The 17,069-nt window shown below is 37.2% G+C and overlaps 1 protein-coding gene across 1 annotated transcript in view; it reads right to left on the reverse strand.

The window, feature by feature from the left end:
* BDP1 (BDP1 general transcription factor IIIB subunit) overlaps positions 1 to 17,069 on the reverse strand; it is an 80,010-nt gene that overhangs the window by 30,066 nt on the left and 32,875 nt on the right. Inside the window, exons 13-22 of the mRNA XM_080924840.1 lie at positions 16,365 to 16,524; positions 13,657 to 13,748; positions 12,061 to 12,250; positions 10,767 to 10,897; positions 8,215 to 9,364; positions 7,390 to 7,559; positions 6,655 to 6,862; positions 4,695 to 4,873; positions 3,651 to 3,858; positions 1,599 to 1,744 (exon numbers count right to left, since the gene is read on the reverse strand). Of these exons, the coding sequence (XP_080780966.1) occupies positions 1,599 to 1,744; positions 3,651 to 3,858; positions 4,695 to 4,873; positions 6,655 to 6,862; positions 7,390 to 7,559; positions 8,215 to 9,364; positions 10,767 to 10,897; positions 12,061 to 12,250; positions 13,657 to 13,748; positions 16,365 to 16,524 (2,634 nt within the window). The remainder of the gene's footprint in view (positions 1 to 1,598; positions 1,745 to 3,650; positions 3,859 to 4,694; positions 4,874 to 6,654; positions 6,863 to 7,389; positions 7,560 to 8,214; positions 9,365 to 10,766; positions 10,898 to 12,060; positions 12,251 to 13,656; positions 13,749 to 16,364; positions 16,525 to 17,069) is intronic.

Raw genomic sequence — 17,069 nt, forward strand, 5'->3', positions numbered from 1 at the left:
GTTAAGTTCAAAGGATTATGTATAAATTGGAAATGAAACAGCATGGAAAATGAAACATTGCATTTTATATGTGAAACAAAACATACTTAAAAAAAAGGATTTATTTATTTTGAGTACACTGTCACTCTCTTCAGACACACCAGAAGAGGGCACCAGATCCCATTACAGATGGTTGTGAGCCACCATATGGTTGACAGGATTTGAATGCAGGACCTCTGGAAGGGCAGTCGGTACTCAACCACTGAGACATCTCTCCTGTCCCATAAAATCTTTTGTAACTTACATTTTCTGTATTACCTGCGAAACAGATTATAGTATTCATCTTTCTTTCATTTACTAGGTCTAACATGGTCTTGCCTGACAGTCTATCATCCCACATTCCTAAAGCCCATGGGAAAGGTCTTTCAGTGTCTTAAGGTTCTTAACATAAACCATTTCAGGAAAGAGAAAAAGGGGGAAAAAAAAAGCCCACTGTTTAAATATTCAAAGAAAGCCAAAGCCACCATGGTAGCTAGAATACCTAAAGACTTGTGGGAATATCTTAACAACAGGCTAGAACCTGAATTAGGATGCTCAAAAATAAATACAAGGATCGGAATGTAGCTCAGTGGCAGGTAACTCGCTAGCACTATATCAGGTTCAATCCCCAGCACACATACAAACAAATGTGTGTGGGGGAGTGAGAGTTTGTGTTTTCATCCATGAGAAACTAATTTCCAAAATACTCAGAAAAGAGATACTAATCACACTAACCATTCTTTCTGGAAACATGAAGGTAATTAGTAAGTTTTAACATGATTATGATGTTGGCTAATACATTTCAGCATCAGGAAAGGTATCTTTAAAAACAAGTAAATGAAAAGCTTTTCTGAGGTTGTTTTTTTTTTTTTTTTAAAAAAAACATGGAGCTGAAGATTCTGCTTAATAGTAGAGCCATTAGGGTCCACCTACAAGGAAAAATGTCATCACATGTGACTCTGAAAGTATAGGGGCTGCCCCAGTGGGTAAAGGCACTTGCCACTAAGGCTGACAAGCTACATTTAATTCCCATAAGGTGAAGAGAGAGAACCAACTCCTGAAAGGTGACATGTGGTCACATATCCCTAACCACAAAATAATGAAATAAAGTTTAAAACATAGTTAAGAATAAAATATTACTAATTTCAAAGGAGGCAACAAAATTATGAGCCTAGAGATTAGAGTCATAACTGAACTCGAACTCCTTCCTCTGCCTTCCAAGTGCTAAATAAAATTAAAGGCACAAGTCACCATACCCTGTACAGAATGGGGCAATTTTAAACCAGGACTACTTAGTTGCTGGGATGACTGCACAAGCTTCATCCCAGCAACTAAGGCTGAAACAGTAGAATCACAAATTCATGGCTTTCCTGGCCTATAAGCAAGCTTAAAGCCAGCCTGGGCATTTTAGCAAAATTCTGTCTCAGATAATATAAAAATAGTAGAACACTTGGCTGGCATGTAAAGGGGTCAGAAAACACAAAAGCAAAACAGAATGTCTTCGAATAAAACCAAGTATGTAACAAGCAGAAAACTGTGTTTGACAAGGTTCATGCTTTTCTCATGAAAACTAAACCCACCTTATCTGTTCACGTAAAACACGGGTTTTGTTAATACTTAAGCTTTCTGCTGGAACCACGTGGCCTTGACTTTCATTCTCTTTGTACTCTGGAACTCCAGAGGACACTTCAACTGGAACTTCACTTTCAATTTGAGAAGAGTTTGCCTGAAAAGACGAAACTAAGTGAGATTTTTTTTTTTAATTTTTGTTTTGTTTTATTCTGTTTTTGAGTCAGGTTTTCATTGTAGCTCTGGCTGTCCTAGAACTCTCTCTGTAGATCAGATTGGCCTCAAACTCAGAGAACCACTGCCTCTGCCCCTAGAAAGCTAAAATCAAAGGTGATAGCCACTATCCTCTGGCATGTGATTTAATTTTTATCCACAAATTATCTTCAAACATTTTAATCAAAGAATGACTATTCCATTTCTATTTCTCCTCTTTGGGATTCTGGGAAGTGAACCTGAAAGATCTGCATGCACTGTCACTGCCATATGCCTGAGTCACTTTGGTTTTTAAAATATTGACCTGAATTCATCCAGTATTCATGGTCTACAGCCAAAATAGTGTCCAGTGTCACCTAGTGCAATGTTCCATTACAGTTCCATGCAGACATAATTCTACAAAGGCACCAAGAGGGCTGGGATGAGGATTCAGGAGGTAAGAGTACCTGATCAACAAACATGAGGGCCTGAGTTTAGATCCCCAGCTCTACCTGAGGCAAATGTAACAGAGCCCATCTGTAACCTAGCACTAGAGAATGGTGGACAGTGCACCTCTGGGGTTCGAGAGGAGCCCTCTTAGCTAAAGCAATAGCATCCAGGTTCAGTGAAAGACCTTGTCTCAAAAAATAAAGGAATATACCATATATTATTACCCTTTGACCCATACCTACATGCACATGTGCGCATGCCCAAATAAATATATGCATGTATCACAACCACACATATCCATCCACTCTAAGATAGTCATCTGTTATAAAATAATTTAATTTGTACTGATTAGTACTGGAGGTATAGTTCAATTCCATACCACATGCCTAGTGTACACAAAGCTCTGGGTTTGATCCTCAGCACCCAAAGTTTAATAACTATTTTTTTAGGAGTGGGGATTACAAATCACTTTTAATCTTCGTTTCATCTGTTTCTTTTTTTTTTTTTAATTTATGTATTCACTTTACAACCCATTATCAGCTGTTCCTCTCCTCCCAGTACCCCCTCACACATGTCACCCCTAAACCACCCTCTTTTGAGAAGGGAAAGCCCCCCTCTGGGTGTCAACCCATCTCCAGGTTTTACTTTAATACCCAGAGAAAAGAACACAATCAATGACTAGTTAAAAAATAACATTTTGGGGACTTAATTTTTTTTTCTAACACCAAAAGGCTTACTAAGAAATTAAGGGCCAGCACTTATTAATGACTCAAATAATAAAAGCCACAGGTATGACAACCTGACTCCAATCCTCGGAATTCACATGATAAAGGGAAAGAATGGACTCCCACAAGTTGTCCTCTGACCACACTAATACATAGGTAAATGTTAAAAATAAACTAAAAGCCTAGGTAAAGCTGATGTAGTGGCATAGCCCTACAACTGCAGCATTTGGGAGGTCACAGCAGGTGGATCAGAAATTTAAAGGTAGCCTCAGCCATACACTCAATGCAAAAGAAAAAGCAAGAAATTATAGTTAAGCAGAATGGAATGATAATGCATTTCTGTGCTTAAAGCACACAGGAGGTGAGGCCGGAGGATAAAGGCCAGTCTCAGCTAAATAATGAGACACTATCTAAAAGGGTAAAAGACTGTTAAAGAAGTTAAACTGTCAATCAAAGCAGTACACTGTGATTTATGCAGCAAAAAATGATATAACTTCCTGATGGGGAAGTTAGTTACCACAGTATTAAGAGAAAGCTATAAACTCTTCAGAGAATACCAAGCAATAGATGTGAAACAGAAGCTGCAGTCGTCACGTATCAACTGAGGAGAATATGGGACACCAAGCGGAGGCAAAGCTATCATTTGTTCTCTCAGTATTCACTAAGGATCAACTAGTTACAGATTCATTCTCTCACCACAGTCGGGCAGGTTCTAGTCTCCTCTTTTTGAAGTTCTGGTCCTTCATTCTTAGCTACGCCTTCCGGTTCACTGTTTTCTACTATTTGCCTTTGCCTGGCCTTTTGCACATTTGGTCTTGGTCTCTGAAGTCGACCCCTCACTGGTACAGTAGTTTGGACAACATTTTGCTTTGTTTCCTGTGTGACCAGATTCGTCGTCTGAGTCCTAAAAAAAAGGAAAAGGAGGAAATAAGAGAGCTTGACTACAAAAAGTTGACAACTCTAAGAACTATAAGAACCTTGAGTGTCCTGTAATAAACTCCCATTAAAATATTTTTTTGAATTATTCACAGAAAATATCTCTTTACTACAAAAATATGTTATCAAAGTTGGGAAAGCGAAAGGTTTAAAAAAATGTTATTTCAGGTTTAGGGGTGTGGCCAAATGGAAGGAGAGGCTTGGCCTGAGTACAGCCCTAGATTTAAACCTAGCATAGAAAAGGGGGGGAAGTAAGGGGGTAAGGGAGTCAGGCAGAGGAAGCTCATGTCAATTCTCAAATGTAACACAATGTGCCCATGACAAACAAATGTGCAAAAAGTCAGATGACAGAACGGCAGAGGCCAAGCAGAAGAAGAGGAAGAGTGAAGTGGAAGTTGATGTTTAATGATTACAAAGTTCCATTAAAAGGTTTATGAAAAAAAAAGCAGTGTTCTGGGATGGATGGATGGATGGTTGGTGGTGTTGCCTGTAAAACAATAAGACAATGATTTATGGTTTATGTCACTGTGTTTTTATAACTAAAGAGAGTAAATTTTATTATTTTTTTTGCCAACTTTTTAAAAGTCAAAAAATTTATAGTATATATATACACTTAGTGTGGTACTTTTCATAAATCTTAAACAGTTAACAATAAGGCACTAAAAACATTCAATTCCATCTAATTCTGAATTTTAGGTGGCCTGTCCTATTAATTATTCTCTATTCACATTTTTTTAAAATAAAGAGATATTTCAAAGAAAAGCCTCTCTTATTTTAGATTTTTAAGGAAATATCACTGTTTACCCAATAGGAACAACTAAGCCATTTTCCTGGTTTTGGGTTGGCTGAGAATCCTCTTTAGGGTCACATGAATTTGGCGGCAAAGGGTCCTTTCCGGTCTCTGTACATGGTAGGACCACAGCCTCCTCCTCTTCATGACCTGATTTATCATTTTCTCTTGATGCCATTAGGGAAGGTTCATTCTAGAAGTTTAAAAAGGAAAAAAGGAAATAAAAATCACAGAGCATTCATGAAAAAATAAACCAACCTACTCTTTGTGGATAATAAGGGGTAGTATCTACCCTGCAGCATTTCTACGTCTAAAGAAACTTATCTCACAAAACGATTTAACAACCATAGAAACGTGCATGAACAAAGACATGATTTCAAAACACTGGAAATAAGATAGCATATCAATAGAAAACTAAATTTTATTTCTTTTTCTTTCTCCTTCCTTTGATTTGAGGTAGACTACAGCTCTGGCTGGGCTGGAACTCCTTCTACAAAGAAGACGCAGGGTTCCACTCTGCTGCCTTTCCCTACACGTGCCTTGGACTGCAGTTCTCTTGCTTTATTCTCTTAAACTGCACCCTGTACCACAACCAGTGTAGCTTTATACACTCCAGATTTTGACCCCTTTAAAACGTTTTCTCTTATACACTCCAGTATATGACTCCTTTAAAATGTTTTTTCTTTGTACTAAGCCCAAAAGAGGTTTAAAATACTATGTGAAATGGAAACATCAGATGCTAAGCATTGTAGCATATAATACTTATAAATCTGAATATATTCACAATTGCCACATTAATTAGGGAGAAGAAAGAAATAGGATACAGGACTTCCAGTTTTGGAATACAGACGTAATTCTCCAAATTAAAGATTTCATAACGAAAAATATTACATAAAAAGCAGTTTTTCTATCAGACAGGTGAGATGGCTGGCCATTAAGTGTACTGGCCGCTCTTCTAGAAGACCCAGGATCAATTCCCAACAAATATATGGTGGCTCACAACCATCTGTAGAAATTCAACCCCAAGGGATCTGAGGCCCCTTTCTAGCTTCAGTGGGCAGTGCTTACATCGCTAAACACCCATACACATAAAATTGGAAAAGTAGCTTAACTTTTATAAAGTTGAAGGAAGCACAAACATAAAGTTATTCTAAAATGCAAAATATCTATTTTAATTGTAAAAAGTACTTTAAAATAAATTCAATTTGGTTCTGGAGAGATGGGCTCAGCAGTTAAGAGCACTAGGTGCTCTTCTAGAAATCATGAGTTCAATTCCCAGAAACCACATGGTGGCTCACAACAATCTATAGTAAAAATCTAATGCCCTCTTCTGGTGTTCAGAGAAACATGTAGGTAGAACACTCACATACATAACAAATATATCTTAAAACACGAAATACATTCAATTTAGCCAGGCCTGGTATCCAGATCTGCAATCCCAGTTATTTAGGAGACAGGAAGATGGCAAATTCAAGATTTCCCTAGGTTATAGAACGAGTTCAAAGCCAGTCTGGGCAAACTTCATGAGAACCTATCTCAAAATAAAAGTTAAGAAGGCAGAGGATGTAGTTCAATGACAGAAAGCTGTCCTAACGTTGTAAGGTTCCTAAGAAAACAAAGACAAAATGAAAACAAAGAACCACTGATTTTACTATTAACATTTCAATTGTTTAAAGTTTGACATATAATCTTAATTTGTTATGAACTAAATTAATGAAGTAAGTAAAATATCTCCTTCAACTCATACCTAGCATTTTATTTTTCATGTTACCCTAATATGGTGACATAACCAGAACGTCAAGCAGAGTCTAAAATATCTCAGATGCTTTCCAAACACACACCCATACCAGCCCACCAGCCAGCAGATGTTTAACATAAGCTATACAAATGATGACGGTAGGCATAGAACAGCACCGTACACAGTAAAAATTACATGACTGTAGTAACCACAAACATAAATCAATCATCACTCACATATTGAGAAGGAGGAGCAGCAGCTTGGTCACTGTCCTGCGGCACTCTGCATGCTTCTGATGGCTTCCCAGGCACACAATGCTCTGTTTCTAGGGTTGCTCTCCTTAGAGCCGCTCTTGACAAGTTTGGTTGTGGTTTTCTGAATCGACTTCTCAGAAAAGGAGCTGGTTTAACTTGAAGTGGCTTCTGGTCTTGAGGAAGAGGTTTGCTTTTGGAACAAGCATTAATAAACATGATAATGTACTGAAGTAGAAGGGTGAGCAGAACTGAGGACTGGCAGTAATTCTAACTGCTCTTATTTGTTCTTGTACAGGGTCTTTCTACATAACCTGGGCTGGCTGGAAAACGCTCTCTTAAGCCAGGTCAGCCTTCAATGCTCCTTTACTCTTTTGCCTCCACCTAACAGAAACTGTGGTATGCACCATCATATCTGCTTAATTCTAACTTTTAAGGAGACTAAAATGAAACTATTCATTAAATTCTGAAAAACACTGACTTGTACAATCCAGGCCATGTTCACTTCTAAATGTGTGTTAATCTAATTTGTTAATAAATCTCATCTCTGGCTATCAAAATGGACTTGATCCTCTCTCTCAATCTTCCATAAACTACCTTAAAACTTGTAACACTATCCTATATACATTATGGCTTGAAAGCTCACTTACTTTAACATAATCTGCAAACAGAACTTCACATTCTTTTTCTTTAAAGGCACACAGACCTACACACTTATACCTTAAGTCCGCATCTGAAAACTGCTCAAGAACATCTGGAAGCTGGACCCCTTGGTCTGTCCCAGAGTGTCCAGAATTCTGTGAAGACTCCTCATGACTGGATATATCCTGGTCAGTAGTTTCTTTTTCTCCCGAAAGTGTAGGCATCACTGAGATTTTACTGCTAATATTCTAGAGAAAAGAATCATAATAGATCATCATAAACAGAAATTCTATAAACACTGCACACATTTTAAACAAAGGCTTATTTCTAAAATAGTGATTTAAAACACAGAAGCTTATTTTCAACAGTTAAATATAAAATCCACAAATATTAAAACTTAGACTTCAGGAATGCCTTCCCTTCACATTGTATATTACAACTATTCTAAATCTAAACTATATGGATATACAATTATCTATATACATACATTAATAAGAAATCCTCAAAAATGCTGTTGAGTATGAACTACAAACAAGAGGAATTTTTTACTAAAAGGTTTAAAAGTAGAGGCGTTAATGTGGCAGGGAGAATAAAAACATAAGTTTTTAATGACCAAATGAAAGAATTCTGGCCTATATTTACACTAGGGTTGGTACAAATTTAGGCTAATTTCCTAAATAATTTTTATCTAAACGAGTAACTTCAAAGTACCACTAGGGTTAGTAGTAACTTTCTCATAATTAGACAATCTTTTTAACATTTTTAAGTGAATAAACAGGTGCCTCAAGAACTAAAAACAAAAGAAAACTTTAGGACTGGAAAAGGTTTTAGATTGTTATTAGAGACTTTAAGACTTTTTGGACACACAGGTAATAATAGTAATGTCACTCAGAAAATACATACTCTTGTACCCTGTGGAGGCCCAGTGCTGCTGTCACCCTTGCTCGGAATGATGGCAGCCTCAGGCTGCCCTGAGGTATGCTCCTCTGGTCCACAGTCTCTTGGAGAAACATCTACTTTTTTTTCTACGTCTGCCACCATTTCCTCCCCTACATGGATCTCTCCAGATTCTCTCTCCCAAGGGACAGAACTCTCTGCTTCTGATTCTTTCGAATCTCCAATTGTTTCCTCAATGGCAGTGTCCTCTTCTGAGAGCTCGACCACTGAGGAGACATGTCCTTCTCCAGTGTCCTTCAGGTTAAGCTCCTTTCCTCCTAGAGTGCTCCACTGCACCTCCTCTAAGCATGCGCTGTCACATGGGTCCTCCTCGATGGCCGACTGCTCCACAGGAGTGCTTGCTGCCTCTTCTCTCTGGGAAGTGTCTCCTCCAATCTCTCCCCCTGCATCCTTTATTGGTGCAGATATTTCTTGTCTTGCAGTTCCCTTTGAATATGCCTCCCTTTCTTCAGTGCTATCCATCATATCTGGTGTGCTCTCTTTCATGGCCAACTCTTTTCCAGCTTCTTGCAAACATGTCTCTGGTTCACTAACCGGACTGACCTCCTTGGGGCCATTTTCCTGTAAAAGTATTTCTTTTCTTCCAGTTTCTCCCAAATTTGTGCAAATTTCCCCAGTGGTATCTGGTACCTTCTCCATAGGAGAAGTCTCATTTAAAGATGCTTTCAAACCTGCCTCTGTTTCCATGGGAATGTCAATCATTTCTGCTCCCATCTCCCCTGAGCAAGTATCTCTTCCAATTGTTTCCAAACCTGTCTCCACCTCCATAGTGACATCCGTCATTTCTGACATCGTCACATTAGAAGCTGTGTCATTTCTGCCACTGTCTTTCATATCTGACTCCGATTCAGTGGTGGAAGCAGTAGCATCAAGAGGAGCAAGAGGCACACTTGGCACCGCTTCCCTCGGGGAAGTGTCTGGTTGTGGAATTTCTTCCCATGTTGCTGTCATTTCTCCAGAAACAGGCATCTTCTCTGGTATCCCTTCCTTAGAGGATATTCTTCTTCTTCTTCCTGTATTTGGTTTTGGTTTTTGAAATCTCATCCTTAGAACTGGGGCTTGTTTCAGTTTATTTCCTTTATTACATTCTTGAATACTTAAAAAAAGAAAACAAAAGAAAAAAGGTGAAAAGACACAAATTTTAATTCAGATTATCAGTTGGACAGATGACAGGTATAAAATCCCTATAGAAACATTAAAAACTCTAAAATTTAAAAAAAGACAAATTTGCCAGGCAAAGTGGGACATGCCTTTAATTCCAGAACTGAGGACATAGGAACAGGAGGATGTCGTGACTTTGGGGCCAAGAACTCTGGCTATGAGAAGGTGAGTTCTACACCTAACTGACCTAATTTTAGAAAAATCAAACACTACTAAGAAGTGACATTGTTGTTTGTATATAGACACCTAATTAATATACATGGTAAGGGAAAACACTACTCCTATTAACAAAGATCCTAGTTCATATTAAATAGCTTTCTTCAAACCACCTATAAACTTAGGAACTTACACGAAAGCTATGACATAGTCGTCTTTGAAAAGAGTCTTTTTAATGAATTAATTTGTTTTCTTTATTTAAATGTAGGAATGTTCTATCTGCATGTACACCTACAAACCAACAGAGGGCATCAGATTCCTTTATACATGGTTGTGAGCCACCATGTGGTTCCTGGGAATTGAACTCAGGACCTCTGGAAGAGCAAGTGGCCCATGTTCTTAACTGCTGAGCCATCTCACCAATCTAAAAAGAATTATTCTTAAACATTTTTAAAATAAATCTATACATTATGTCAACTCATGATTAACTTTATTTGATAAGAGAGTGAGACACATGCACCACCAAATGCACATGGAGGTCAGAAGACAGCTAATGGGCATCAGTTCTCTTGCTTTGACTCAGAGATTGAAATCAGGTCATCAGACTAGACAGCAAGTGCATCTTTACTCAGTGAACAGTCTTGATAACCTTGCCAAAACCCCTCCCCCCTTTTAAAGATTTAATTTTGTCTGTTTGTTTATATATACCACATACAATGCATTCTAGGGCCCACAGAGGCCAGAGGGTATCAAATGCTTTAGAACTGGAAATGCAATCAGTTATGCTGGGTAGTATGGTGTTTAGAATGGAAGCGGCCCCTCTGCAAGAGCAGTAAGCAATCTTAACAGCTAAGCCTTCTCTCTAGCGCCTTATGTATTTTTAGACACAATGTAAACTGAGACACAGAGGAAAGTTAGTTTGGTTTTGTAGGGTCAGTGAGATGGCTCAGGAGGTGAAGTGCGTCCTTCAAAGCCTGGTGACCTCAGTTCCATTCCCAGTCACAGGGGTAAGAGGAGAGAACTGACTGCCAAGGTTGTTCACTGCTCTCCACACACATGCTGTGCACACATGCACTCCACCTCTCCTCAAACACAACAAATAACTTAGTTTATAACAACTTACTGAGCTCTAAAGCCGTACTGAATCTTCAAAGTTATGTAACTGATAAAATGATGCTTACCTTGGACACTCATTAAGAACCTTGGGCTGATCGTACTGCATATTATCCAAAGGGTCCTTCTTTTCAGGCTGTGACACAGTGTCTTCACATGGCAAGTTTTTATGTGACTCATTTTCCATTTGTAGAGGAATCTTAATAACAAAGTTTGTCATATTTTACATCTCACAACGAAACACAAACCTTTTAAAATTTTTACTGAGAAATACATCTTAGGCAGGGTTAGTTGCACACTGCATTTCAACTCTTGGGAGGTAAATGCAGGAACTTCACATTCCCAAATATGCCTAGGCTACAAAGAGAATTTGAGAACAACCCAACTACAAAAGATCACATCTCATTTGAGTAAAAGTAAAATGATTTTTAAAAACTGAAAGAATTATAAAGTAAGTTAAAAGCACTGTTCAATATACAGCACCACATAAAAAGCAGGCATGGTGGCACATGCCTAGATTCTTAGCACTTGGGTAGAGGAACGAGGATCAGTTTGAGGTTATCCTCATTTACACAATAAGTTGGAAGCCAGCCAGGGATCTGTCTAAGTATATAACATATAGTTTATTATGTAATTATGTATTACATTTATTGTATATTATATAGCAATTATAATGTATTTATGCTTATTATATGTTATATATATATTTATTTATCTAAATAAATATATTTAGACTGATTAAAATATAAAAAAGAAAATTATAACAGAAAGAAAACAAATCTTAAGTCACAATCACTTTCTGCTTTCTTCAAAGGAGTATATAAATAACCTACAACTCTATGAGCCAGAGAGAGGTCAGTAGTGAGAGTTCCTTCTTAGCAGGAAAGAGGTCTTGGGTTTGGTGTTTCACAAACCATAAAGCACCCACACAGGTGCATGCACATACACAATTTATTATCTCTGGTTTTGGAATTATACCTAATATACTTCCGGTATTTCGTTTAAGCCAATGTTAAAGCTCACATATATGACTATCTTTTTTAAAGGAGACTGAGAATGTGGTTCAAGGGCATAGTGCTTGCTTGAGAACCAGGGTGCAATCTAAAGCACAGGGAAAAACCAAGTCCAAATACGGAGTACAATGAGAGTGAACCAATATTTAGACTCTGACTGAAAAATAAAATATGAGTCATACACAACGCTCAAATATCTAAAACAAAGTAACATAAACAAAACTCCCCACTGTGAGAGTTTAGCCACAAATGTAATAAAACATTCATGAGCTTATTTTAAAAGAGCAAAAGGCTTATAGTAAGGCTTATATACTTGCTCAGTAAATGTTATCAGAAGCAATCTACTTACCACAACACAGACTTCACCTTCACTCTTCTCTACATGGGCCCCAACTTTTTCCTGGGAGGTGAGAACTCCTTTTCTTCCTGCAGCTTTCACCACATTTGGCTCTGGTCTTTGCATTCGACTCCTCATTAGTCGGGTAGGTCTTAAGACCTTTGCCTGACTATCCTCCTGTACACAGGATTTTTCACCCAAACTACAATCACAAAGAAATGAAAGTCACAATAACAGCAAAGTCACAACGCTGCTTGGCTATAGAAATAAGTAAATGGTATTAGGTACAAAGTACTTTCCAAGTAATGTCAAGAGCACCTTCACAGTTACTCACCACACATCTATGCTCTCCTCTTTCACACAGCTATAGGAGCCACCGACAGATACCAACCACCTCCCTCCCAACAGACCAGTCTGCCTATGCCAATATGCCTTCCCATCAGCAGTGATGAACTGAATTCCCTTTGAAAACCTAAGTGCAAACAGAACCTACTCTGACAGCAGCTGCTGAGAAAATCAAACACTATCACCACCCTTCTCTGAACATTCCATATAAATATGTAAATCATATTACCCCCCACCCCACCCCCAACAAACAGACCCTGTGCATAAAAATGAAAAAACACTTGGTCAACTGCAAAAAAAAACATTTAAGAATACGAGAAAACCTGCAGAAAGACCCTGCACCTTAGCGAAAAGTTCTTCAGTAAGTAGTGTTGTTGATTCTTACAGACATAATTATTAAAGACATAAGAAAGTGAGTCCTCCAAGTGATAGGTGATATTAAGGTTCTTAGGAGGTTCAAAGACAAATGTTTTCCTGTGCCTCAATTCCCATCTGAGAAAATGTAATTTGGAATATTCATTAATGTTGCACAATAAAACTATCTTTATAAAGCATCGAAATTTCACTTCAAAAATGGGAAAAAACCTGTATCTGCAAGCATGTGATACTATTACTTCCTTAAGGACATCACTGTTTAATGCCAGAGAATTAAAGCTAACTTATACAATAGCATCCCACTCAATAGCCCAGAATCTACTGATCACAACCATATTTGATGATTGGCTGTCCTATATCCCTGTCAAGTTAAATATTCCTTTAGAAATCAAATCACTTACTTCAAATAAAACCATCAACAAACATATCTCATTCATTTATTTGACAAGACTTCAAGTACATTGAAGGAAGAAGCACAAACTGCTAACTCAATGGTACGAACATTTTAAAACTTTATTTACTTAAATACTAGTTTCCTGTAAGACAGGCTGGTCTCAAAACCATCCTGTGGATGAGGATAACCTTGAATTCTCTCCCTCTATCACTCAAGTGCTGATATCTCAAGCATATGCCACTACACCTGATTTGTGTGTGGTTCCTGACAGAACCCAGCTGTGTACATGCTAGGCAATCAGATACAGCCCTAGCTCTATACACACCATCAATTCTATCTATAATACCAAGCACAGAGAGCATTAGTAAAAATTTGTCCTACTACCTATAAAGACAAGACTTGATGTACCATAGTTGAAAATTCAGACTTCATTAAAAATAAAAAACCTAATAATCACAATCATTCCTGAAGGTCGTTTCTTTATAAGTACTTACTCAGACATGGGTTCAGCACCTGGGCTCTCTCTGTCTGTGTTCTCTGTTACAAGACTTTCAGATTCATTCACTGTCTCCTTTTCCATGTGATTCTGTAAATGTAATTGTATACATTTAAGTTACTTACAATAAAATGTTCCACTGAATGGGAATTAAAAACAAACTAATCTTGAATGTTTTATATTTATAACAAGGCAATTTTCTAAAAATTCTAAATACTGATGAAAATATTATAAAATACATAATCTTACAAATTGTCAGAAGGCCCTTGCCAACATCAAGAGTAATGAAAATATTGATATTCTTTGACCATGAATTCCATCTTAGACTGTACTTAAGACAGTAACTGAAGAGATCGGTTATGGTAGCACACACACCTTTAATCCCAACAGTGGGAGGCATTGACAGGCAGGTCTCTCTGGGTTTAAGGCCAGCTTGGTCGACACAAGTAAGCCAGAGCTATATACTAAGAGCTTGTCACCAAAAAAATAAATAAATAAATAAATAATTGAGAGATCCAAAGGGAAAGATCCTTGCCAAAAGCCTAATAGCCTGACTTGATCTCTAAGAAAAGCATAATGGAAAGAGCTGCCTAGCAAGCTGTTCTATGGTCCCACACACACGATGTGATTAAAAATAGATGTAGCTAAAGGAATTTAAACACATGTAAGCATTAGAATATTAACCACAATATTACATAAAATAGCCTACATTGGAGTTTTCCAATAACGGAGGAATGGCTAAATAAATACAATGATGCTACATTGCTAAAGTAGTATTTAAAAATTTGTTTTGTAAAGATACTTAAATAGCATTGGAAATTTATTAAATTTTAAATGCCGAACAAACAAAATGAATAAAGCCTGAGGTTCTGAAAAAACCTACATATATGTGTGTATGTACGTATGTATGTATGTATGTGTATATATATGTATATGTATGTATGTGTATATGTGTGTGTGTATGTATGTGTATATATATGTATGTATGTATGTATGTATTTATTTCAATGTAGAAGTGCTTGTGACTCACAGTCTACAGCTTGGCTTTTAATACTTGATACCAAAGAAAGAAAAACAAAAGCTTGAAAAGATAAATATGAAGAGTGGTTGCGTTTAGATCCTAAAATTCTACACAGAATTCTACACAGTAGCAAAATGGCTCAGGGAATCAAGCTTGCTGACCTGAGTTTAACCCCCCAAACCACACAGAGAATCAAGTACTTCAAACTGTCCTCTGACCTCCATGAGTTTGCTGCTGCCTATGCACACCATCCTTCTCCACAAATAACAAATGTTGACAAAAGTTTCCATTGTAATGATTTAACAATAAAAGAATTATAGGAGATAAAAATGTAGCTCAGTGGAAAGGGACTCGGCAAAGCCCTGGGTTTGAGTCCCAGAACTGCCAAAAAAAGTATATAATAGAAAAAAGTATTTCACCAGGATCAAGACGAAGGTCACTTGTGAGACTCTGAGTCCCATATATGACAGTTCAAATAAGGATAAAAAAAAAAATCTAAATAGCATTTTAAGTACTGTAAAAAACATTTAAAATTGTAGAACTATAGCTCACAGAATTATAAATAGAACCTATTTTAAAAGATTCATTTGATTGCTTATCTATGCCTACTTGCATGCCTACATATGACTATGTGCAGGTACCACATGAAAGCCAGATGGGAGGCAGGTCCCCCTGGAGCTGGGATTACAGAAGGTTGTGAACTACCTGGCGTAAGGGCTAGGAACAAAATACAGGCCCATTCAAAGACCAGCACATGCTCTTAACTGCTGGGCCATCTCCCCAGCTGAGGCTCATTTATTTAATGCAAATTACAACATAGAAACTTTCTGTTAGCAATGCATAGTACCAGCCATAAAAATATTTTCAACAATACTTTGAACCATAATCACAATTTTTTTTAAGAAAGCCCTGTTTCCCACACATGGGGGTAGATCCACTTAAATCCCAACACTCTGGAGGTGTGGGGGGAGGGGGAATCTTTGCAAGTTCCAGGCCAGCCTGCAGACCAATCAGGACTACTTACTCAAAAATAATAAACACCACTTACAAAATTATTTACTGTCAAAACAAAAACAACAACAACAAAACCCTCTGGGGCCAGAGAGATGGCTCAGTAATAAGGGGGCTCATAATCCCAGCGCTGGGAAGACAGAGGCCACAGATCCCTACAACTCACCTCAAGCCATCCTATCATAATTGAGAAACCTCAGACAGAAAAGAAACCCTATTTGAAGAAGCTGAGAGCCAATACCAAAGCTGACCTCTGACCTCTACATACATATGCACGTATATGTACCCAAAAGCATATAGGCAACACAAACATGAAATCACACATACAAGAAATATTTTTCAACAAATATTTTATATAATTAAAAAAGAGAGCTAGGAGATGTAAGTCAGTGGTAGAATGTTTGCCCAGCATGAGTTAGGTTTAATCTCTAGCACCACAAACAAAAAAAGAAAAAAAAAAACATTTAATTTATCATAACTGAGACTTTTTCAAATGTTATAGCCTACATTCTAAAAAAAAAATGAAACAAAGACTATTAAAAACAAATCTAATTTCAAGTTTTAATATTTTCCTATCAGTGTCATTAACTTGAATTACAGCTAAATATTTTATTTGCAATTACTTAGAAAGTATTTTTATACTTTGAATTCCCACAGACTCTCTTAAACCATACCTTCTTAGCTGCAGTTTCTGAAGGTGATTTCTTGTTCCTTTCATCTTGTCTGTCTTGTGAAACAGCTGATTTCTTTCCAACTGCCCTTGACAGATTGGGCTTAGGTCTCTGGAGTCGACCTCTTGATTTTGGTTTGCCATTTTCTGTCTGTTCAATCTCTCTTTAAAAAAAGAAAAAAATATTACAACCAACATATAGTCATGATCAAATAAAACTTTACTAAAAAGCTAGAAAAAAAAAGACAAGTGAAACTCAAAAGCATTCCTTAAAGCGTACTGAGGATTAGAGTAACAAAGAAAACTGAAAAATAGATTTATTCTATCAGGTGTTAAAAATACACCATCAACATCAGTAATTAAATACCAATAGACTTATAAACATACAAACATAACAGAAAATTACTCCAAAACAGTTATGACCTTAGAACACAATAAAAACCATCTCCCAAACAGAAAAGTTAAAATACATAACAATTTAAAATGCATGTTTGATGGTACTTTAAACCCAGCTCTCAGGAGGAAGAGGTAAGACTTCTCTAATTTTGAGAGCAGCCTGAAATATGTAACATGTTCAGGACAGCCAGCACTACACAACAAACCCTTTCCCAAAACACAAAAACAAAGTAATAAAAAATTAAAATAAAATAAACGTTACAAAGAATTAAGTTGGTTAACAAATAACACAGAGACAGTTCCACTCCTTGTA

Source organism: Micromys minutus (assembly GCF_963924665.1).
Source record: "Micromys minutus genome assembly, chromosome: 11".
NCBI classification, from domain to species: Eukaryota; Metazoa; Chordata; class Mammalia; order Rodentia; family Muridae; genus Micromys; species Micromys minutus.